This window comes from Lepisma saccharinum, chromosome 1, assembly GCF_977018435.1.
Source record: "Lepisma saccharinum chromosome 1, izLepSacc3.1, whole genome shotgun sequence".
NCBI classification, from domain to species: domain Eukaryota; kingdom Metazoa; phylum Arthropoda; class Insecta; order Zygentoma; family Lepismatidae; genus Lepisma; species Lepisma saccharinum.
In genome coordinates this window covers 54,807,902-54,833,515 of record NC_139229.1, presented here as the reverse complement: position 1 = coordinate 54,833,515, position 25,614 = coordinate 54,807,902, and the positions used below count along the sequence as shown (strand labels likewise).

Below are 25,614 nucleotides of genomic sequence, written 5' to 3'. Positions count from 1 at the left end.
ATCACTCATACCTCTGCATATTTGATGAATGAAAGACCTATCTTGACAACGAGTAAGTTTATTAAAAAAAATGCATTTAAAAAAATGGATATAGAAAATTCATTTCGTCGTTGCATTGTTGAACCTTCAACATTTAATACGTAGACGTAATGAAAAAAATAATCAAAATGATTATAAATCCATTGCGGTAATCATAGCGCTCTCCTAGCAGCCTCCCCGATGGCGTACTGGTAGCGTCGTCGCCTTGTAATCGAGAGGTCCCGGGCTCGATACACGGCAGAGGCACATAGCGGTTCGGATCCCACTTTAAACTGTATGTCCAGTCCCGATTAGCCTTCCGGTACATAAATTGGACTTAAAACACCAACTCAATCAATCCTAACTGCCTCTTGGGTGATATACTTCACGGTGTACTTACATTCGAAATTGAAGTGGTCCAATTCCCTTGACTTCTGATGTGGTGTATTCTTTGTACGATTTAATTATAAAAATGAAATGTGAACTAAACAATACTGGAAAAGTGAACAATAAGCCAATAAGAAGGCCAAAAAATGCAAAATGAAAACGTCTTCTGGTTCTAATTGAAGGGAAGCAGGCTACATCATATCCAAAGTTCGGAGAAAAAAAAAGGATGACATTTCATCAATGGACTGCAGAAATGCAGTTATGTGTCAAAGTTTCTGCAGTATGTTATGCAAAAAAAGCCGTAATATTTTTTAAAAAATAAATAAATACAGTGGAACCTTGATTTTACGTTTTCAGAAGACCAACATGAAAGAAAACTTAAAATTCACATGTAATACCGGAAGCGTAAAACCGGGGTTCCTCTGTATACTGAATGTTTATTATCTTGTCTGCGATGCTGTTTTCTGCACGAAACACGAATGAAACGTTGTCTAGAATTTGTGTCTATGTTACAAAACGAAAAAGCAGAGTTGCCAACAAGTTTGCTTTGTAGCTAAGGTAATGAACAGATAAGTTAAACGTTTAACCATCGTCTGCAACACTAATTACTGTTTTGTCTGAAAACGGTAACCTTGACATTTTCTGGTTTTCCCCTTCACACGGACACTATACACTGATTACTTTATTTTTTTCGTTTTCTCTATTGATATAAGTCCCAAGAAAACTGACGTAATTACGAATATGTGCTCTGTTGCTTCCAGACGAACGAAAACAAGTTTATTTTCCTATCTCTCCGACTTATATGCATAGTCCAATTACATGTACGTACACGCATGTTGGTCAAATTAATTCTTCAGCTGACGTGTACGTCTTAGAAGGGACGTTTGTTTCTGGGTTGAGCTGGTTAACCACTTTGCTTAGCTAAATACATATCTTTCGTGACACGGCTTATGTGAGCCTCCTGTGACTAACGTTCATGATATGATAAACCATATATTGATCCACATGTACCCAGTAGTTTTCGTACACATGTTATAAATAATGAATAGATGAATAAATTGTGAAATAGAATTTTGAGGGCCCAAGGACTATACGTTGGATGATATATTTGAAACGATACCCTCGTTTTCTCAAGAGCAAACCTTTTGTTTCTTGTTACGGGATGAGAAAGCCATCGATCCAACTACACATTTCTCAATGAAATCTTAAAACATTTAATTTATCGATTGATTTCAAGATAGGATTAAAAGTAATTAATTCTTGCACCGCAGTATACTTCCTAAAAAAGGATCTACCGGTAACACCATACATAATTATGTAATGCATTCTAATATAATAGCAAGTTTATTATTCTGATTTCATGATACATGTGATATAGAAGACACATATACTCTACTCGTTATTTAAGAAAAAGGTAATGCAAATTTCCATAAGTGAACTCTAATTTTTTTTAAATTTTTTTTTAGAACTGGGTTGAAAATGTAGATGGTAGGTGAAAAATTTCAAGGGCCATGGCGACTGGGCGCTCTTTCTACAGTACATCGTGCGCCATTGCCATTTTGAGGGGGGGAGGTGGACGTCTTCCTAGATTGAGGCCTGAACCATTGAGACATTTTGACTTTTCACGTATTGAATTATAATAATAATTACAAAAAAACTCATCAAGATTTAAAACCGGGTTCCTTCTTGAAAACGTCAACGAAGGCGACATTTCGAAAGAACTGTGAAAATTGAGACCTTAATTCTTGTCGGAATTTGTGAATGAAGTCACTTTTGGATTCTTCCATTCAAAAACTAAGCGCTTCCTGTGCGTCTAGCGAAAAACAAACGTTACGTGCACGACATACAATTACGTCGAGATTGAAACGCTACCTGTTAAACTCGATTACGCGCTCAGCGAGTTTCTTCATTCATTTGTTTCTTTTTTTACCTAACTCACCGTCTTGGAAGAATTCGCATTTGCATAATGCTATGCGGCCCGGTTCGCATCCATATGAATATTTATCACATACGTTCACGTTCCCACAGCGGAACGCCGGAACCTCCTACTTCATCATACACACACACCAGGAAAAAGAAGAAAAGTTTTTAAGTACCGAAACACTTCTAGGTGAAAAACCAGTTAAAATGCAAATGGTTCTCGCTCTGAGTTGAGTTTCCTTACACTTTATCGAAAGCGCCATTAACAGAAATTACAACATGTTACATTTTACGGACGAGGAATGGAAAAGGAAGTAAAAAAGGAACGGTGGACAATGTATTATTCATTCGTGGCTTCGTCCTCTTTCGATATGGGTGTTACGATTATGTTCCCATTGCAACAACATGTGTTTACAAAGCTAATTTGCCAGACAATTTATGAATCTAGTTTTTAAGTGGGATTTTTTAAAAAGAAATTCATGAATAATTGCGTGCATAAACTACACTCATCAGCCATTCTCTGTTATTGACGCCAATTTTGTCATGCTCTTCCGATACACTGAGAATTCCCAGGTTATTTTTTTCTTCGCTTTTTCATGAAATGACGCGACTTGATCTTATGCAACATGTTGTTCTTGTTTATTTACATGGTGATAAATTACACACTGTTTAAATTGCTTTAGCGCTAGTAAATATTAAGAAGCTGTTGGATTTATTCCAACGATGCCTGCGAACACACATTATGCTGTCGTCATTGAATTTTCATGGACTCTTTTTCGTATAAAACTCTGAAATCTCACTTCCATATTTAACAAAATTTATTAATGAATTTGCTTGAGAGTCTCGCGTAGTGTATCCATGTTGCTATCTAAGCGATACGAGAACAAGTACGAGACAGGCTTCATTGTTCACGAGACGTGACGCTACCATTTCTCGTCTCGACACCCCAAAATGTCCGAAATCCTCTTGGACAAAATACGTGCTCGGGACCAAACAACGGCGACGGACCTTGCTCGGGGCTTTGACTGGAACATGTTGCGTCTCTTTTCCTTCTCTTTTTAAACAGCCACAAAAATAACACTCTTCTTCACGGCCCCCGTGGTAGATTGATTAGCACATCGCGCTACGACGCCAGAGGTCCCGGGTTCGAATCCTGGCATGGGCATGGATGTTTGTGAGTGTCCATTCATAAATTTCGTCATATCATAACTCATGCCCATCTTCGCAAATTAGTGCCATAGGAAGCGAAGTAAAATTAAGCAATTCAATCAATCAATCATGCCACCTTCTATCTACATTTTCGAGATATTTTCTTTATAGCAGCGGCAGTTACAAGAACAAAGTCACTCACGTGCCCGTAGCATAATAAAAATCTAACAGTTGTACCGTGCAATTATTATTGATTGCTATTGAAATTTTTGAAAACACTAATGCTGGGCGAAATAACGTACAGACGATATATCGCGATATTGAAAAAATATCGTCCAGGCGATATCAACTAGACGATATTTTAGCGATTTATAACGTGTCGACGACATGTCGTCACGATATTCGGCAATATATCGTCACGATATTTGGCGATATATATATCGTGTTGGCGATATATCGTCACGATATATCGCCGATATCACGATACGGAAAAAAATATCGTATCGTATCATCTGTGACGATATATCGCGATATCAAATTTTCGATATTGTCCATCCCTAGAAAACACCCAAATATCAACCTCTCTTTTACGTAGAACACCCTGATTTGAATATTTGCAGACTAACGAAGCTCTGCCGTCTAGACTCACAGCCAGTACAATCCCCTGTGAGGCTTGCGTCATGCCCTGTCTATGTGTGCTTAAAATAATTCCCTAAATGTTAGTGACAATGGTTATACATTAACATGCAATGCTAATTGGGCATTATCCACTGTCTAGTGCTTTAAAAAAATACCTATTCTAACACTACACGCACTCTTCTCTTGTCTTCAGATGAACTTTTTTTCTTTTTTTTTCTTTATTTTTTTTTTTTGTCGGTGGGGTGTTGAAACTACGACAGATTTGTGACTTTACTACAAATCCAGTTCGCTAATCAACTATTCCAGCACAGAAATTTGTTCACTTGAAGACAAAGAAAGAGATGCTATATCGAAACGTAGTGCTAGAATAGGTATATTTTAAAGAACAAGACAATGGATAATGTCCAATTAATGTTCACGCTTTTATGTGTGTTTGTGATTGTATTATAACCAATTTAACTTAATTATTCTTTCATCTTCATGATTAGCCAAAAAGGGCAGAAAAGTGAAGTAAAATACAACAAATCAATCAGTCAACCAAATCAATTGAAATGTTTAAAAGTATCCTTGAAGGGTAGTCAACCAACGCTACACCGCAATCATAAGTTTGCATTCAAGTTAGGATAAACGACAGAACTGCTTTGACATAGGTGTAAAAATTCAATGTGACAGCTGGAACAGCTCTATTTGTATCTTGATATATTTCGCCCGTGTGACGTCAAAAGCTGACAGCGTTGTGTTTTCTCTTCTCGCCAGCAGGTGGCCACACCCACGGTAGTGAAGAAGATCCTTCGCTTTAAACAAGAGAACCCGGCAATGTTCGCCTGGGAGATCCGAGACCAGTTGCTGGCCCAGAGAATCTGCGATCCCCATTCCATTCCCAGCGTCAGTTCCATCAACCGAATCCTGAGGAACAGCGGGGCGTGGACCGACGCGGATCTGACGCCCGGAGGAACGGCCACGGGCCATTCGGCCCTCCCAGTGTCGACCACAGGTTAGTTGCGTCCAAATGCTCAGGTGTAGCGTATGCAAAATATCAATTTCCATCTCTCCGGACCAGACAGGCGTTGGCAATTTGTTTCCCGATCTGTTATCATCACACGTGGCTTGCTTATTAAAGCCTCGAATCGCACTGGGCGTCCTGGGTTAAATTAGAAAGCCTTGGTGGGGCAGGTCCGCCCCCTTAAAAAAGTGCAAGGTTAGATAGAGTGTTCTGATGGATAGAAAGATGATATCGCATCTCTTCTTTCTTGTTTTCTCTCAGTTGAAGGACATTAATATCTCATAACTAGACTAGCCTTCATTGCATGTTTCCTTTCTTAAGATCTCAATTATAACAAGAAACCAATGTAGATAATTTAGGAGTAGTAAGTAACAAACTACTTTCAATTTCAAAACTGATTTTGTATTTGTACAAAGAATTAAGAATTTGTCGACTAATTGAAAGATTCAATTCCATATTTTGAAAAAATAAATAAAAGGAGTTTAAAGTATTTAATTCTTTATCAGATCAGTTATTTTCTAAAATTAGTTATTCCATTGTTCATTTTTTTTTCAATGAAATAGTTATTCGAAGTTTTACTTTAGAGTTTTTTTAACATACCTATTTGGAGGTTCAGTTTTATTTTAGAAGAAAGAATCAATCATTTGAAGGATCAATTTTATTGTTTCAAAAATCTATTATTTGAATATTCAAGTTTATATTGTGAAAAAACAAGTACTTTAAAGCACTGAAATTTCCATGCGGTCAGTTATTTTATTTTAAATCAATTATATCATTGTTTAATTTCTTTTTAAATGAAAACTGTTATTAGAAGTCTTAGTTTTGAAATGTTTAAGGTACATGTTACTTAAAATTTCAGTGTTATTTATTGCGCAGTTATTTCATTGTTTTAAAAATAAATTATTTGAATATTCAAGTCGTTTAAAGCATTTAGTATCAGTTATTTGAAAGTTCAGCTATTTTTTAAATGAATTATTTTATTGTTCAATTTCTTTAAAGAAAGTTATTAGAAGTTTAATTTTCTAGATTTTTAACATTCCATTGCGCATGTTTTCTTACATCTACTGAATTTCTAAATACTTAACAATAAGCGAACAATAAGAAACTGCACTTACCGATAAGGTCCAACAAATAAATAGGTTTTCATTGTAGCCATAGTGTTGTCATTACTTCCAGAGCTGAAAAGACAAGGAAGAAGTTTATGAGACAGGAATTTTCAGCAGACATTATTACATATGAGAATTGATCAACAGATATGTTCCCTATCTGTATAGTGGTTCTTGTATGACGTTACTTCAACATCATCCTTCCTTGTCCTGGTATTTACACTCACGCAATTTTTAGCTTAAGTGGTAGTAACATTCCTTAGAAAATTGGCCAAGCGAAATTATCGAGAGTCGAAGCAGTGCCGTTTTCTAGGCTATTTAAGTTCAAGTATCCCATCTCTATCATCGAGAAAGTAGAAAATACCATGACAACTATGGCGGTCATTTTTCTCTCGCCAAGAGCAAGAGGAATTTAGCCAAATGTGGAGTCAATCAAAATTGATCATTGTGTGGGTTCTGTGATAGCAAAATTAGGATATTATAGGCTCGTTTGAAAGCTAAAAATATATAGTTTGCGAATATGTCTCTATGAACGTTTGGAATTTGATGTTCGAGTTGCTAATAGCAATTTCGTCATTTTTGAGAGGACCCTGTGGTTTTTGTACGCAACACAGTGGTCTCATATGTTCAGTACATGAAGTCTACATATAGCCATGGGCATCGGGAGGGGGGTCGAACGCGTCGGTGGACCCCCTGGAAATTGACATCGTTCATTTAAAGATAAAAGAAAGCCGAAAGTTTGTTACTCTTATTGTTAAGAATATAAATTAAGTTCATTTATTTAGTATGCGAACAGAATAATCAAAATAAAAATGCATTGGATCGAAAACATTGAGTGAAAAATACTGGGACAAGGTTATATTCTACTATTTCATCTAAAGAACAAGGTTTCACAGTTTTCAAAATTCTAATAATTACAGTTGTAGGTGACAGGTCACACATCAAACTTTATGAAAAAAAAATCCCCCTAACATTTAAAGCCTATTCTTGAACGAGACGTGCAAAAGTTAATATGAAAATGCATTTCAGATACTAATTGCATGAAATGCAAAACAAATAATGGAAAATAGGTGTGCTGCAAGGACGCATTTAGGGGGATCCAGGGGGTCCGGACCCCTCACCCTGAAAGATTTATGAAGTACTAAAACTAATAATGAAAAATTTATTCGTTTAGCCGTTGTTCTATAAATTCCTCTGAACTTATTGTAACACAAGGATTGTATTGGGATCATACTGCTTTGAAGGACACGAAGGATGTATTTCGGGGGTCTGGACCCCCCACCCGATAGACTTGTTAAGTACGAAAATTAAATAATGAAAATATACTCGTTTAGCATTTCTCGTATAATTTCCTCTGAACTTATTGGAAGAAAAGAATTATATTGTGCTTTGAAGGACAGGTAAGACGTATTTAGGGGGTGCGGACCCCCCTCCCACACACACAAATACCCGAAAACTTAAGTACGAAAATTAAATAGTGAAAATATACTCGCTTAGCATTTGTTGTATAATTTCCTCTGAACTTATTCGTAGACAAGGATTATATTGGGATCATACGGCTTTGAAGGACAGGAAGAACGTATTTAGGGGAGGGTTCAGGTATCCGGACTCCCCGAAAGACTTACCAAGTACTAAAATTAAGTAATGAAAATATTAGCATTTGTTGCATAATCGATGGTTATTAATTTCCTCTGAACTTTAGAAGGGGATCATACGGATTTAAATAACATTACAAAGAAAATTTATGTACACTACTACTCAAAATAATATGCATAAAATTTTAATCAGAAACTACATGTAACATCATATTTGTTATTCGATAAATATTCAATTACTCATCTATTTGACATTAATTTCATTGACGAGGCACTTGTTTTTATGTAAGTTATTCCGATCATAACTACAGGTAAGCTTCGTAATGAATATGCGCTTTATACCTGTATTCTTATACAGTCTTTTTACCTAATCGTGTGATAATAATATAATTTTAATTTATGTATTGTAATTAGTATTAATTTGATTTAATATAATTATTTTCATTTAAACATTATTATTTTATTATTATTAGCCTATTCCTGAGACACTTGGTTCGGACTGCCCCCGAAACATATTTCTAGATACATGCCTGGTGTGCCTGTATTCACTCGTTTGGTGGATCGAGTCTCCCCATTTATATAATAATAATTATTATTATTATTTCGAATAAAATTTATTTTTGTTAGTTTATAATATTTATTATTGTATAATAACATTTATAAGCGTAGTAATAATACGTAAAAATTTTCTACTATTCAACTTTTTATCATTTGCCCGAATCCCCGGCAAAAATTTCTGGCGACGCGCATGCATGTAGCTGTAGGTATTCACACTGTTATGACCTAATTGTTGTGTGAATACAATAACATTTTAATATTCGCTTTTCTGTCAAACTTTACTTGTTTTAAGAAATCCGCTAACGTTCACACGGCTGATGAATAAAAAAAATTATATATTCAGCGCATCAACCGCGCCAAAGTGTATTTTACAAAGTTTAATCGCGGTACAAGGTTATACATGCTCCAATCGCTTTGACTGGTTTCTAAAGCAGTACCTCAAAATATTTGGCTGCTATGAAAATTTAGGACGAGAACATCTTATTTTAGGGCACTTGGGCTGGTCAAAACATTGATAGTGAAGTTCTTTCGTCCGCCATTTGAAAACTTTTTCTCTAATTTTGCTCAAATGCTTCAGACTGAATTCACGCTAAATCGCACTCAATTTACGTTAGTTATCGTTGTCACAACAATGTTAACTTCCCTCCCCCCATCCCTCCTAAACAATGCATTATATTTCACATCTTTTACTGTGGGGCAGCTGATTGCGTAACAATGCTATAAGTTACGCACATCAAGCTAAAAAAAAATGTGGCGCACACAGTCTTGAAAATATCAAAAATGACCAAAAGTTGGAGGAAGATGCATACAACATGGTACGGGGCTCACATTGTAATGTAAGGATTTCCTCAACGGTGCACTTTCTTTTGGAAAATACGCTAATATTTGTGTTTATTCCACACTTATTTTAAAACCACTTTTTTCGTCTCACCTCCACTTTCAGAGTAATTCAAAATATTTTCCGCAGAAAGTATTGCATAAGCTATCGTTCTCCGTGAACTTTTGCAAGATTCACATGCAAATGACACGTTCCCGTGTTCTCATTTCGTTTGGTCTGCACCGACCTTTGTTACTGAAATCTGTTTCCCGTTTTTGATGCGCGTTACGTATTAGATTATCGGAGTTTAACTGCAATTTTCCAAAGATCGAATTATGCCTTCTTGCTGTTGACCGAGATGTAATTACCATTCGAAATAATGACAGGAATTTTAAGGAACCCTGTCGTTATTGAAATCGATTACGACCCGCCTGGGGAAACGGTTACGGTTCATATTTTGAATAATTCATGTTGTTCGCCTTCGAAGACACTGCCTGTTTTAGCCTGTACGGTTTTTTTCGAATCATATAGAAATGTTTCTGTTCCTCGTCGTACCCATAGAAGGTAAAATGTGTCAGATGATACAAATATACGTACATTTTCACTCCACACCCAGAAAAGTAAATATCAGTTGAAACAAAAAATACATAAAGTCTGTGATCGACATTAGCACAGCACGATACGACAGGGGTTTTAGGTTCGAATCCTGGCCTGAGCATGGGTGTTCTTTGTGGGTGTCCCTTCATCAATTACATCATATCATTACTCATCCCCGTCGTAGCGATTAGCCATGGCAGAAAAGCGAAGTAAAATAAACCAAATCAATCATTGTTCCTGACTCTCCCTCACAGAAAGTTGTTTGCGACGAAAGGTAGAAAATAGTGGCGCTAGAACTCGATGTGCTGACCACGCTTTTTTTGAAGGAAAATGTCTCCCCAATGACATAGTGGTAACGGCGTTGCCTAGTAGTCAATAGGTCCCGATTAGCCTACTTGTACATAAAGTGGACTTAAAGAAACAAAGAAACATAAACCCATTGGTTGAAAAGCCGCTTGAAAGGCCATAGGCAACTCTCAAAGGTCTTCGCGCCACGGACTTTTTTTTTTTTTAGTTTGGTTTACATAAGCTAATATTGTATAAATATCTAAGGCCTAGGACTAATATTGAGACCCAAGCTTTGCCTAGTCCCAAATTTCCTTTTAAATTAGTTCATAGATTGCACAAATTAACTTATACGTCCAGTTGCAAAAGTAATAGGCGAATTGTCCACCACCATTTTCATTCAATCTGTTTTCAACAATGTGTCTATCATGAATTGAAATAAAAACGTTAATCAGCAGAAAGTAATATAAACTTGGTATCAATAGAGTACCATTCATTAAAACAAAACAAGATATATATATATAATAATTATAGAATGAAATAGCGATGGATAATTTGTCTTTCCGCTTGGCCGTACAATCATTAAGATCTTTTATCGGTAATTCTTAGATGTTCAATTCTTATCAACAACTTCTTGAACTAAAGTAAGATATAGCAATGCTTCAAAATCTTTACAAATGTTCTTACTATATCATAATGTAATAATTGTGAATGTCAATTTTGAACGTAACATTATTAAACTCCTGCCGGCGAGGGGACCGCCTTAATGGCAGTGACCTTTTGTTGCCGCTTTTACCTACGAAGGAACTCGCGGTCAAACAACTAATTAGGTCTACTGCTTTGGCAAGAAGTAGCAACATTAAAAATCCCCCTCCCCAAAGCAGCCAGCAGGGAAACAGGATTTTGTCAAAATAACCGCTCTGCGCTGTGAATGGACACCGGTTCTAACGGCGTCCCGACTCTAGTGTAGTAATATTATTAGTAGTAAATAGTAATAATTATCCATTGAATTTTTATATGAAGGGATAGTTTAAAGAGAATATTAATTTTGGGTCAATGCTTTTATTCTTGATTTTGATAGGACTGAATTGCCATTAACCGATGTGGTTATTTCTCTTTTCAGATTCTTCAGTCCTGCTTCGCACCGACTCTTACAAGGCGGCACTTTCTCCAGCGCTGGCCAGAAGCTTCTTCCAGCTTCCCGGTCCAGCGTTCCATCACGCCTTCGCCAGCAGCAGCCGCTTGGCGGCGCTTCAGGCGGCCGGCGGCAACAGATCGGCGATTCCGGCTCATCAAGCGTGGTCGATGGCACGCCTACCGTCGCCCCACTCGGGGATCCCCCTCCCGTTCTCTCATCTGGATCAATATTCCAGCCACGACATTCTGGGCGGGACGTCTCCACTGGGAAGGTCTCCCGTGTGCTTTACCGTCGGGAGGGACTCCGACGATAGCCACGCCCTCTGCCTGGAGAGATCCGAGTCCAATTCCGGGACGAGCGGAGACGAATCCGTGGACAAGTCGGAAGAAGAGGAGAAGAGATGCTCGGAGAAAGAAGAAGCGAAGGAGAAGAGGCCTAGCGCGGAGAAGAAGAGGAACCCGTACTCGATCGAGGAGCTGCTGAAAGCCGACACCGGGAGACGAACCCGGAGACCACCGATATTCATACAGCAGGTCGCTTACAACCTCACGAGCGCCGAGCTAGACAAGCAGGCTTACCACTATACCAATGAGGCCGCCACACCTATTAGTCTCGTCACGGATACCAACCTCAAAGCAACCGCGTGTACATAGCAAGCCCCAAGAAGATAACCCATTGCCGTATCCCTTACATGTTGCTCAGTGTATAAACTCTCCTATTTCATTCAGTGTACTCCACAACCGCCAACAAAAAAACTAGCTGTGTCAGCAATCATAAATAGTTGGTTCAGTCAATATTACAGGAGTGTTAAAGAGAGATAACTGTACCTAAAAACAAAAATACATTTTGAATGCTAGTACTTAAGAAAATAGTAGGTACTGTCCTTGCAGTACAACTTGTGTTATGTTTTAGTTAGTCAGTGACAATTCGATAGATGTATCTTGCGTTGAAGATATTTCTTCTTTTTGCATGTGTGATAGTGCAGATCCTTAGTACTGTAATAAACCAAAAATTTACTCATTTTCTCTTCTTTTCTTTTAATAATAAGACAAGATAATAGTAACAACGTTTTCTTAAAAAAAAAGCATACAACAATGTTTGGTCTTAATCTGTTACTGATTCATTATTTGGCTTGTATTTGTGAAAAGCTGCAAAGGAGGTTTCACTACTTGGACGTTTTTGATAACAAACCAAACAACCATGAAACTAAACTTACTTTACTAAGTAATAGAGACTGGTTTTGACATGTAGTTTCTTTGTTCTCAAGCTTTCACCACATCATGTGGATTCCTCAGGAGATAGGACAAGTATTGTAAAGATTAAGACATTGGAAGGTAAGTTTAAAGGTTAAAAAGATAAAAAGACTCTTTCCTATTCCAACTCTGGCTGGCAACTCTAGTCTAACGTTTATCGTCTTTTTATAATTTTAACCCTTATTAACCTTTAAGCTGTCTTAATCTGTCTTCCAATGTCTTAATCTGTATACTATACTTGTCCTATCTCCTGAGGAAGCTGCATGATGTGGTGAAAGCTTGACAACAAGTAAGTAAATGCCAAACTAGTCCTTATTACTTAGCGAAATGATGGCATGTGGTGTAAGTTATGCCGTTTCTAAACATACTTACTTTGAATATCTAAACCCTATATGACATTATTACGTCAGATATGTAGGTTAATACTCTCTTTTGATAGCTCTAAACCTTGGACTGCGATTGGTGTATCGCCGTACTCTTCGATCCCTTCTTGCTTTAAATCCACTTTATGCTCAGATAGGCTGTCGACTGCAAAAAACACTTTCCAGTGTACCTCCATCGCGGATCGAACCCCTTGTTTAGAAGATGACAACGTTAGCTACTCTGCTAACTTAGGTTGATTGATTTTGATTTGGCTTATTTTATTTCACTTTTCTACCACTTTTGGCCAATCGCGAAGATGAGGATGAGTGATAATATGATTAAATTGATGAAGGGACACTCATAAAGAACACCCAAACCGGGATTCGAACCCGGGAACCCTGGCGTCGTAGCGTGCTGTGTTAACCGTTCCGCCACGGAGTCACCTTCATAATACATTTATTAAATGTAATATGTTCTAGAAACTTGAAGAAATCATTAGGCTAATCGTGAAGTGAGGAAAAATGATGAATGACACGCACATAGGAATGATCGTGCCATGACTCGAACCTGAAACTTTTCGTGCCGATACCGTGAATTCAATATTCAACATCCTACAAAATTTATAGGAAAATTATAGGAAATACGATCTGTTTAGAAGTTCTAGAAAATTCAGAGCTTTTTCCGCATGAATTGTAGCTTTACCTGATTATTAAAGGGCGACGCAGTCAAATGAAAGTGAGCCAGTTTTCCTCTTGGTCAAATGCTTTCGTCCAGTTGCATTCTATGCATTGTTGTGATGCAAAGTACAGCGGATGTTGCATGACTATGCATCGCAATCGGCGCACCTTGGTGCATTATCTCAGTCCACTGCTGCAGGACAATGCTAGGCCACATACAGTTAACGTGATTATGCAAATTCTAGCAATATTTAAATCAATTAGGAAATCCAACACCCTTACAGTCCGGACCTGTCGTCATGTAACTTTCACGTGTTTGTTGAACTAAAGAGGAAGCTGAAAAGGTAGGAGATTTACTTCGTATGTGGACGTACAGGAGGTAGACAAAAACTCTAACCCAGCTCGTACAAAATGACTTCTATGAGCGTGCAATCAGTAGGCTCGTTACAAAGTAAATGAAGTAAAAAAGTGGGTAAGAATTTCTGATATAAAAATGTGTTTTTATCTCACTTTCACTTGACTCATCCTTTTATATAAAATAGTTTAGTGCTCGTATGAAAGTCATTTTCATATAACAACAATCACTACAACGATAATAGAAAGTCACTCGTACTTTATTCTTATTTCTCAACTTTAAATAGATGCAATTTTTACAATTCGTTTCATTGTCGTTGATTTTTGAAACGAAATACTGGGTGATTCTTATTGAACCTGTCCGACAAAATAAGCTGTAATATAAAATATACCATGTAGATATTAACGTAATTTATACATCAAGTATATTGGATAGTGTACCGTTGATTGTGATCAGAGTGTGTTGAATGTGTGATGAAAGTGTCCGCCGTTATCAAGAAGGCACTCCTCCACCCGCGTTGCTGCAATGTTCAAGGACACGTAGCGGTGCACACCCTGTAGCATTATTAACAAATTCATACGGACGATTCTATAAGAACCACCCTGTAGATTATACAAGTTTGAGACATGTGCACTTACCAACTGTTCATGTTTGAATGTTAAAGCAAGACGGATGTAGTGTAATAAGAAATTAGGATAATATGCACTATTAAACCCATATATGCCCCCCCTCCGGGTCGAAAACGACCCATAATGTATGATATTTAATTTCTTATTGTTGTTCCATTGCACAATAATTCATTTGAATTGCAATATACGCAAATAATAAAGGGTAGTAAATATGTCGTGTCACAACAATCAAGTTTTGACTCTTTTCTGACGTCAGTGTAACAATTTCGCTCTAGACAACAAAAACGTCTTGTCGTATGCTGTGCTGTGTTGATTCGAAATGTGAGTCATAAAGACATGTTCAAAATATAAGTCCTTATTTTGTATCTATGTAATAGTTAAAGTATTAAACAAATTTATAATAATGATGTCAGGCTTATATTTATATGTTTTGTTGATTTATAACGTCACAAATTATGCGTGGGTCGTTTTCGACCCGGGGGGGGGGGCAAATTTGCTAGCAGTACTGCATTGAGAAATTCAACACACAGATTTAGTCAAAGATGTCCGAACAATATTTATTTATTTCTTCTTGGGTTATTCAAAGTTTTTTTTGTTCCATAGTAAATCGTAATATTGACACTGATGGATAGGGACGGCGATTAGGGTGGTGGGGGCTGTTGCCCCCTTTTTTCCCCAGTACTATGATAAACCTTATGTACCAAGGGAAAGTAAAGTGTCCTTGCCCCCTAGTTCTTGCACCTTCCCCCTCCATTTTTGGAACATAATCGATACCACTGCTGATAGAAGATGACCAGTAATATATCAGGTAAATATTTGTCTAACTCTTGTTGTCAATCATGGGAATTTGTCATTGCACTTATATGGTAGCTACTTATTGCCAAGGGGTGGTGTGGAGTGGATCAAATGCACAGCAAGTTGTGCAATTGGAATCAGCGATCAGGTGAGAGAAAATGTATATTCCAATTCTGTATACGATGATTGACGTTGCCATAAAAAATGCTTCACATTTAGCAAAGTCATTGGGTTGTTCATCGGATAAATTTGGTTTCACAAATGGTTGCTGATGACTCGAAATATCTTCCAGGTTCTACCCGCCTGTTACTTATGGCTAGACATGTCACTCACACAATAAGAAACGAGAAAGCTGAACGTCTCGTTGTGACCAAGCAGCCTGAAGGAGTTGTGCAGTTTGCCAAAATAAGATTGAAAAGTTGGGTAAATAGGGAAGTTCTTACTCATAATATAAGTGTTATGTGAACTTCCACTTAGCCTGAAATAAATTGTTGGTTTCATAATAACACTAATATATTTTCACTAAGAATGAGCTCACTCACAAAGAACACCTATGCTCAGAGCTTGTATCGAACTCAGGACCTCTGACGGACCATTGAGGTCGGCAAGAATAAGAATTCTATTACAGTTAATATTAGAAATGTTGTAACATAATATCATTGTAATAGCATTGCAAAAAGGATTGTAAGTTCATTCCGAAATGAATAGCATAAATTCCCTATTTAATAATAATTCCTATACTTTAATTTTATTAATATGAATAACTAAAACATTTGCAAAACAGTTACAATTATTAATAATTTTATGAAATAATAATTATTCACGATTCAAATAGTTTATACGATGTCATTTTCAGATAAAACAATGTACATATTGAATATCAGCTTATTGGTTTTTTGCTAGCATATTTGCCCTCCGGGTCGTTTTCGACCCATGTCCATATCTAGCCAATGAGAATTGAGAAAAATCCAAAAACTTAAAATAATCAATTAGGGACCCTAAAGGATTGCATAATTCACAAATAATCAAAATATGCCAAAAAAGATAAGGGCATATATGCGTTAAAAAAAATGATACACAAGCGACGCAAGACGATGTTCCCAGGAGGTTCCCACCACATTTTGGGGGTGTAAGGGGTGTCCTGAGAAAGTACCACAAGCCAACCTCACTTACACCTAATGCGCCCTGCTGCGGTCTTACAGGTCAGCGAGGCTCTGGCGTCTGGACCCGAAGCCAGTGTAGTCCTCTTGGCAGTGGTTCTCAACCTGTCACGTCCCGGTTCAAAAGTTTATTTTTAAAGGTCGATGTACGATCCTAACAATTTTACTCGTAAATACGTTTCTAATTTTTAAACTTTATAAATTAATTAATATATATTGTTGAGATTAATTATTAATAAACAAATTATGGCATAATCGTAATAGTTCGATTATGTCTATGCTTGTTGACAAATATAAAATTATTGATTTAATTAGTGATCAACCTATGTAATGAAATCTTGTAGTTTCCTCAGGGTATTGTGGTTAGCACTTCACGCCAGGGGTCCCGTCACCCGGGTTCGAACCCTGGCCTGTGCATGGATGTTTGTGAGTGTCCATTCATCAATTTCATCATATCATCACTCATCCGCATCTTCGCAAATTTGCCAAAAGTGGCACAAGAAGCGAAGTAAAATAAAGCAAATCAATCAAGTCAACATCATAAAATTAATTAGATAAGAACTTATTTTCATAGGCATGTTGCCTTTGAATACTGAAAATTTCGTATCAATCAGAATATATCCACTACAAAATATTTGTTGGTGAAAATTGCTGTGAAAACTGAAATAACAAATTTCAGGAGAACTTCTCGAGGCCCCATGTGAATAATGCGAGAGCCCGGTATCGGGTCGCGGTCCAGCGGTTGAGAAATACTGCTCTGTAGGCAGGCCCGGATTTCCCAATAGGCCTCATAGGCCCGGGCCTAGAGCGGCACTTTAGTAGGGGCGGCGCGATTGTTTGTTTTAAATTTATAAGGAATGCCTAATTCTCGGATTGCCTCTTCTTTTCTCCAGGCACTCGAATGGAATGACTTAATGTAGTTGTATTGTAAATATAAGTTAACGAAGAATATTTCTTAAGAGAGATAGGCTAACAGGGCTCGGAACTAGTTTACTAATTTGTTGTTTTAATTACCGACGTTGTTGTTTCGAATGTACAGTATTGTGCTGAGCCGGGTCGGCGATTGCGGCAAGAACGTGGAGCCTGCCGCTTGCTTTTGAAGGGAGTTTGTGACACATGCCCGTAGTTACATTTGCACGGAGGTGAATTTAGTGACTGTTTCACGGAGAGGTCAATGTCCATGGCCGTTTAATTTGCGACGATGACGCTTGCACGGAAGTGCAAAATAAACTCGTACCTCGCCAGAAACCTTGGAAACTCAATCTCCAAAATATATATATAGAAGAAGTTGGACGGGTCCATCGTGAAATCCTCCACCCTCGATTTCGCTAGGAGTTTCTTTATATTTTTTACGAAGATTGTGTGTTGCAAATTGTGAAAAACATAATTCTGGAGCGGGGAAACAAATATTTACGACTGTACAGCCGTTTAAAGTGGAGCTACAGCCGTTTAAACTTGCGAGGTGGAAGTCTATTGCGGCCATGTCAGTTTCGTAGCAGCCACCCGCACCCGTACCGATGGATATATAACAGTCGCTTTTTCAGGGCTAAAAAAAAAATATATTAAAATTTCCCCCCGATTCCGTGCTCCGCCCCTGAGGTAATTGATCCGCCACCCCCCCTACCGCTACCGCGGCCCCGCCTTTTTCTATAGAGTCCCTTTAAAGGTATGTTAGAAACTGCCCAACACTAAATTTTCTTCTTCACGATGACCAACGTGAACCTCAGGACAGAGTACTTGTGTCTGCCAGCGCCAAAGCAACGGAAGCATTAACGTCGTTATTTTTTGTTGATGGATCATTCAAAACTTCCAGTAAACAGTTCGGAGTTCGGACAACTCTTCTGCATCCATGCTGATCTGGAAAGTTAGTGAACCCATTCCGAGAAGACGCTGAATACCATGGCCACACTTACGATAGGATAACTCTCAATCAGGAGAGCAAAAGAAGAAATAAATCTGCAATTAAGGCTAATAAGATTATAAGTGACGCCTTGAGGAAACTTGAAGAGAACGGAAGTGTGAAAAAATTTCTTAAAGCAATTGCTTATATTCACAAATTGGAGTAATCGCCTGGAAAATATAAATTTGTAAATAATGTACATACAAATGTTTCTCTTTGAACAAAAATGAACTGAAAAAGAAAGACGATGGTTTCCACTGGAACCAGAAAATCCCAGAAATCCCCCCCGCACCGTCTTACTTACCGTGAAAGTGTCACAACCCAAATAGTGATTCAGCCAAGGTCGATTGATCTGGGGCAGGATCCGTGCAGGTGTCACTCTGTGCAACTGTCACTCCGTGCAAATGTCCCGAACCCGAAGAAGGTTCCGAAAATCAGTTATTTTTATTATACAGAAATGTAATCAGGAAAAAAGTGAGGAAAGTGCCGTTGATGAGCCCAGTGTGTGGTCTGTTAATTCTACAGATTTTCCTCATGCATCCAATGAATCTCAGGCATCTGCATCAATCATCAGTGGTGGATCACCTAATGATTCTTCAGTAGCGTCAGTGTTACTGATTTGATTTGACTTGAATTTAAAATTTTGGGTGCGTCAGCACTTGGGCTATTTTTCACCCGTCACATTATACGGGGACCAGCCCCTTACAATTACAAATAACAACTCTAACGTTGCATAATTAAAATCTTAAAATATTCTGACTTCTGTTAAAAGCTGAGGTTGCAAACGGGCACTCAGCACACACAAAGACAAAAACAGAACAACACACACAAAATTATACTGGCCATAGTGCCAGTCGCCAGAGCCTCGTTCGTCTGCAAAATACAGTCTAGGGTGTAGTGCGAGGAAGTACAGTTGACTTTTGGGTGCCTACGTGGAAGGTACCTCTTACACCTCAAGTATTACTGAAAAACACAATCTAGTGCCAAGTGCAGACTCAGCATTGTGGAAAATTGATGAACAAATTCGTGACTACGTAGCTGCCCATGGCGTCAAACAGAACTTGGAAATGGATGTTTATTTGTAACTATCATTAAATTAATACTGCATGCCGTTAATAGTACAAATAGTAATACAGAAAATAAGGATTTTTTTTAATTCTTGATATACGGTATGGGGGGACGGCAGAGCTTCTTTGGCCTAGGGGCGGCAAAGAGGTAAATCCGGTCCTGTCTGTAGGACTCGTGTTATGTTGTCCAAGTGTGTTCGTGACTGTCCTCTCAACATATCTTGGTTCATCCCCATCGTCGCGATTATCTAAAAGTGGAAAAAGGCCACATACATTAAACTAAAACAAACAATCAACCGCACCACATTTTGCTCAATGCTTAATCTCAGTGGTGTTAAAATACAGTAACACCAAGTTAATCCGGACCCCGATAAGCCGAACTTAGCTTAATCCGGACAGGCAAAAGGCAAATAATAATAATAATAATAATAATAATAATAAAGCACAATGCAAGGTTTTAAATGTGGCTAGAAGTCAACAAGAGAACCTCCCAAAGAAAAGGCAGTCAACCACTGATGAAATTATGTTTCCGCAGATTTTGTACTGTACTGTATAGTGTATTTAGGTCTATGCCCTTTAAATACACAATAAACGTGTTTTGTATAAACGGGAGTTTTAATGCACGTTCTACTGTTCTTTTAGGTTATTTCAGTTAATCCGGACGTTCGTTAAACCGGTCAACTTATCCTCCCCCATTAGTCCGGATTGACGAGGTTTTTCTGTACTACAGACAAATTGATGTAATCAAGAGGGAAAGTGGAATGCATGAAAAGGATAGATGGCTAAGAGTCCTTGTAAAAATCGATACTGTACAGACCAAACCCTTCGAGACAGACCTCCTAAAAAATTCAAACGAGACCGAGGCTTTGGTGTGATACTGAAAAAGTACCGAAATCAAATTAACTTCAGTATATGGCTTCTGAGTGATCAAAATTATTTAAAATGTTATACGTAAGAATATTTCTTCACGGCAAACGCCAAGGTCATGAGTTATATTATGTGATTCGATTCGCATTCTAGTATCTGAGTGATAATATTTCACGGTGCTGTAAGCGCGTGTCTGCACTATCTCAAGATAATTCTGTGTTTGTTTACCATACATTTTCATCCGATGAGAAGTTCCGAAAAATTTGGAGAGCAAATCCTATGGAAAAATACAAAATTTCAGGTTGTTAACATTTTTTACTAGAACATTATCAACGTGATTTAAAATCTGAATTACTAGGAATTACACGAAAGAAGATACTGAATTGACTGATTGATTTATTTGCTTTATTTTACTTCGCTTTTGTGCCACTTTTAGTAATGCTACAATATTTATCAAAGCAGCTAAAGAGATACGTTTGGAAGTTAGCAAAGAGAAAACTAAATATATGCTTACAGGCCGAAACCAAGTGTTAGGTAATAATCAAAATCTAATTATTGATAACAACTCGTTTGAACCAGTTTCCAAATTCAAGTACTTAGGAGTAATATTAACAAATGAAAATTATATTAAAGAGGAAATAAAAAGCAGGCTTAATTCAGGAAATGCATGTTACTTTTCTCTTCATAAACTTTTGTCTTCTCGTTTAATATCAAAGAAACTAAAAGTTAAAATATACAAAACAGTAATTTTGCCTGTATTATTATATGGATGCGAAATTTGGTCCCTTACATTGAAAGAGAGAACATAAATTGAGAGTATTTGAAAATAAGATACTTAGGAAAATATTTGGACCTAAAAGGGATGTGGAGACAGGCGAGTGGAGAAGATTACATAATTTAGAACTACATAATTTGTATTCATGTCCAGATATTATTAGAATGATTAAATCAAGAAGACTTAGGTGGGCAGGCCATGTGGCACGAATGGGAGAGGAAAGAAGAATTTACAGGATTCTTGTTGGGAAACCTGATGGTAAGAGACCTGTAGGAAGGCCAAGACGAAGATGGAGGGACAACGTTGAGATGGACCTAAAGGAAATCGGTAGGGATGGAAAAGAGTATATAGATCTTGCTCAGGATAGGGACAGATGGAAGGCCTGTGTTGCTGCAGCCATAAACCTTCGGGTTTAATAAGGCTAGAGAGTTAGTTAGTTGAGTGATGACATGATGAAATTGATGAATAAAACTCACAAAGATTAATACCCAGGGCGTGATTCGAACCCGGGACCCCTGGCGTCGTAGCGCGAGTGCTAACCACTCCGCCACGGGGCCGGCGGAAGAGACTGAAGAAAGGCACCGTTCCTACATTGGTAATGATAACAGTGTTCGTACATGACGTGTGAAAGTGTCAAGATATCCGATGAAACGCTTCAGAAAAGATGGATAGCATTGCTTCCTACGTACATGTCCCCCATCTTCTATCTTCATAAACCTTCTTTACTAAGTGCCTGCTTTCTTTTGTCTGGCGTCCAAAATGCACTTATACTAATTTAGGTCTACCATAACGACGGTGCTTTATGACCAGAAGGGGATAACGAGCGGCGCAAAAAGACATCGGAACAAAAGAAAATCGGAAGCTTCAGTTTGAAGGGCCGACATCCCCAAACGCCGTCCATCTTGGTGAGAATAATAAACCACCAGGTAATTGCCGTTGTCTGGGTCAGCGGAGGAAATGGTGGGGTTTTTAGAGGTAATTTCTGCATCCCTCACTTTTACATATATTCATCCAAAATTAGAAGAAGGGTTACGGAGAACAGCAAACGAACCCACAATGGGTAATTACATCTATTTATGACCATTGTAAACGTTCTCGTTCATTTGACGAAGTTATTTTTCACGGCCAACGTGGATAAAATGCCACGGTCAGTACCTAATAACTCTGTTCATAGATGGACGGGAGGGTTGAAGAAGCGTTCCTTCATGGTTCCATTGACGAAGTGATACTTCATATACATCAGGTTAATCTGCTGCACTGAATGAAAAAATAATAGGGATATAACCTGTTGCATATGAACAGTGGCGGCGATTGGGTTCCAGAACTGGAAGGGCAAGGACAGTTTACTTTCCCTTGGTCGATAAGGTTTAGCATAGTGCGGGACCAAAAGTGTCAAAAAGTGGAAATCAACTGCCCCCCGCCTCCCCCCCTAATCGCCCCCACTGCATATCCATGGTTGTCAAAGTATTTTATCATAACTTAAGGTATACTACACCTAAAATATATAATTTATACGTGTGAAAAGCTAGTGACTGCCCAATGACGTATCTAGAATTATTTTTCCGGAAGGGTTCCGAACCAACTGTCTATAACACAGTTTATTATTAATAGGTTTATAAGTTAATGTCTGTTAATAATATTTATTAAAATTGGTCAATCAATAATAATAATAATAATAATAATAATAGTTATAACATGAACAAGATAGAATAGGGATATAACAGCACGTATTCATTATCTAGCTTATGTCCAGTTAAGATCACTAACATTTTAATAAAAACAAGATCAGGCACCACAGAATTACAATCATTACTAATGGATTGACTTTGTAACTACTATATATGACTTTCCTATAGGCTACATATTTTTAAAAAATATGACACGATGATATATCCATAGTTTAACCAGGATTTGAACGCGAGACCTCACGTTTCGTAGCACACATTTCAGTAAGTTGCTATTTGGGAGGGCGGGTGGCGGGTTGCTGTTTAAAATATGATAAAATTTAGGGAGGGGTGTTGAAGACTGTGGATAAAACACAGGGAAAGGCATCCATGGATGTCCGGAAGGGAGTCAAAGGGGGCCACGACCCCCCCTCTTTAAAACGAATGTCCACCGACAAATTATATATTTCACACATAATTTCAATTCAGTCATAACAATTTATGTTAATGTTTATATGTACGTTGAAGGAAGATGACAATTTCAGACTGAAACAGTGTTTCTTGAGGGGGCATAACTACTATTATCGGCAAAAAATATGCCTCCTTTGCCCACCCCTGCAAAGAAATTACCTTGCTTGCTCCTCCCTGGGAAAAATGCTGCGGACGTCCATGGGCATGACGCTGCTGAAAGGAAAGAAAAACGCATAGAAGAGTTTTCCCACAAGGAAGGCAAGCTTTGCACGAAACTCCAGTTCCATTACAGCAATTGCCTCTTCCTCGCTTTTACAGCCGCGGTTGGAAACTTTGTCCATTGTGTCCAGCGTCATCCTCCACGCCTCGCATTTCCAGCGATAGCCATCGCGTCACACTCCAGAGGCATTCCATGCTCTTCCAGAGATAAATCAATTTCCCCTTAATGAAGGCAACAGATGGCCAGGGGGAGGCGGAAAATGGGTTCCGGGCATTGTTAACATTGCGTCGGTCCTCTCTAAGCACCTCGGCGAAAAGGAGATGAAGCCCTTGCGATGCACAATCACCAATGCAGACAACGCTATACAAGACAGTGTAAATTTTGAAATTCTGTTTGTTGAATTAATTCAAGTTGAATGCTACAATTAGAACTCTGATTAAGGAATGGCATCTTATAAAAATTTGAGATGAGATGGAGACAGTCGGTCTCGTTAGAAACTTTGATGATATTTGAGAAATTTACTTTACTACACGTCTCTCATTGATTGAATTAAAAGTTTTGGGTGCGTCTGCACTTAAGACCATTTTGCACACTTCTATGTATACGGGAAAATATCCCCTTATCTAAAATTGTGACTGAAAAAGTTAAAATAAGGGGTGTAAAAAGCCCCTTGGAAAAGAAATTAAAGGTGTGCAACTGTCCCCGTTGTGGAGCAATTTGTTGCAATATTTTAAATAAAAATAACTTTTCAAATGTTACTTAACAAAATTAGTATATTAACCAATTTCTACAGTCAGTATAGTAACGAATAACAAACAAAATAACATCAAAATTGAACAGAGTAGCACAACAGAATTGTCTTCATTCTTTTCAGATTATGCTCACAACTAAATAACAAAATATAATTGTAAAATGTCTTTGAATTAAAGAACTGTTGCAATAGCCTCCTCCTCCAGTTGAAAACCTTGACATCATACTTTGATGTAGAAATACGTATATTTTTCAAACGTAACATCTTCAATGTATCATCTTCACTTCTTCTTCTACTACTTCTTTAGCAGCAATCTTATTCCTTTCACATCTTCTTTACAGCCATCTTCTGTAGATTTCTTCTTTACTGCAATCTCATTACCATTACTATTTCATAACCATCTTATGTCCATTTAAAAAGGTTTTATTCTTAACGAGTGCACTTCTTTCGTTTGAAACTATATGTGCAAATGAAGCCTTTCAATAAAAATGAGAACCACATTAGATTCAACTTACATTATATATATATTCCTTCTTATTATTCTTCCAGAGAGACACTTTGTATAATTCTCCCTTTGTTATTCGTGTCAACACTCTTCCTCAATAAATTGACATACACCATACTGATGAGAATAGAAGCCAAACATAAGTTCTTACATAAAAGATAATATGATGATCAACAGAACAGAGATAATAAATTCATGCTGGTTTACACATGATAATAAAATACATAATGCAAACAACTGAACTCGTTTTTGCACAAAATTACAACAAATTCAACCCTTATGTACAATTAAAAGATAAATCAGTATTTCTTAACAACTCCTTTCTTTTCTCCTCCGAACAATTAAAAGCTTTAATGTTTTCTAGGTTTTGTCTACCTTTTGTTCCCTTTCCATCTAGAGAAACTACAGTCGCACAATTGTTTCTTACTTCTATTACCAAGAATGGGCCAATAAACAAATCATACAATTTGTAGATAGTTTTGTTTAAAGCAGAGCTCTTAGCATGATTTTTAATCATGATTAAATCTCCTTTGACAATATTTTTAGTACCAGAGCTTGTTTGAACACCTTTAGAATTTCTTCGATGTTTAAGTTTTTCTTTTAGCTCCAAGTATTTTGCCTTCCAGGATAATTCTTCAATATTATCAGGCCAATCGACAATATTAGTTATATTATTTTTAACTTGATCGTGTAAAAATAGTTCCGCAGGTGTAAAACCAATAGATTCAGAATATGAATTGTTCAACAATTTGACAACGTTTGTCAAACATTTAGCCAAAGATTTATGATTATCCTTGCAAAATAACCTCAGTAAACGCACAATCTCTTTATTGTAGCGTTCAATTGGATTAGCGTGTGGTGAATATGGCGAAGTAAAAATATGCTTGATGTTCTTGGAGGTAATAAAACTTCGCCACTCCTTAGATTTAAATTGTGAACCATTATCACTT

The 25,614-nt window shown here is 37.5% G+C and overlaps 1 protein-coding gene across 3 annotated transcripts in view; it reads left to right on the top strand.

Moving 5' to 3' along the window:
• The window catches only part of LOC145992306 (uncharacterized), a 183,308-nt gene extending 171,085 nt beyond the window's left edge, over window positions 1-12,223 (top strand). For all 3 annotated transcript variants that reach the window (XM_083128797.1, XM_083128749.1, XM_083128708.1), the window contains 2 exons: window positions 4,870-5,107; window positions 11,198-12,223. In XM_083128797.1, the coding sequence (XP_082984923.1) occupies window positions 4,870-5,107; window positions 11,198-11,865 (906 nt within the window). In that variant the 3' untranslated portion in view covers window positions 11,866-12,223. The remainder of the gene's footprint in view (window positions 1-4,869; window positions 5,108-11,197) is intronic.
• Window positions 12,224-25,614: the final 13,391 nt, after the last annotated feature.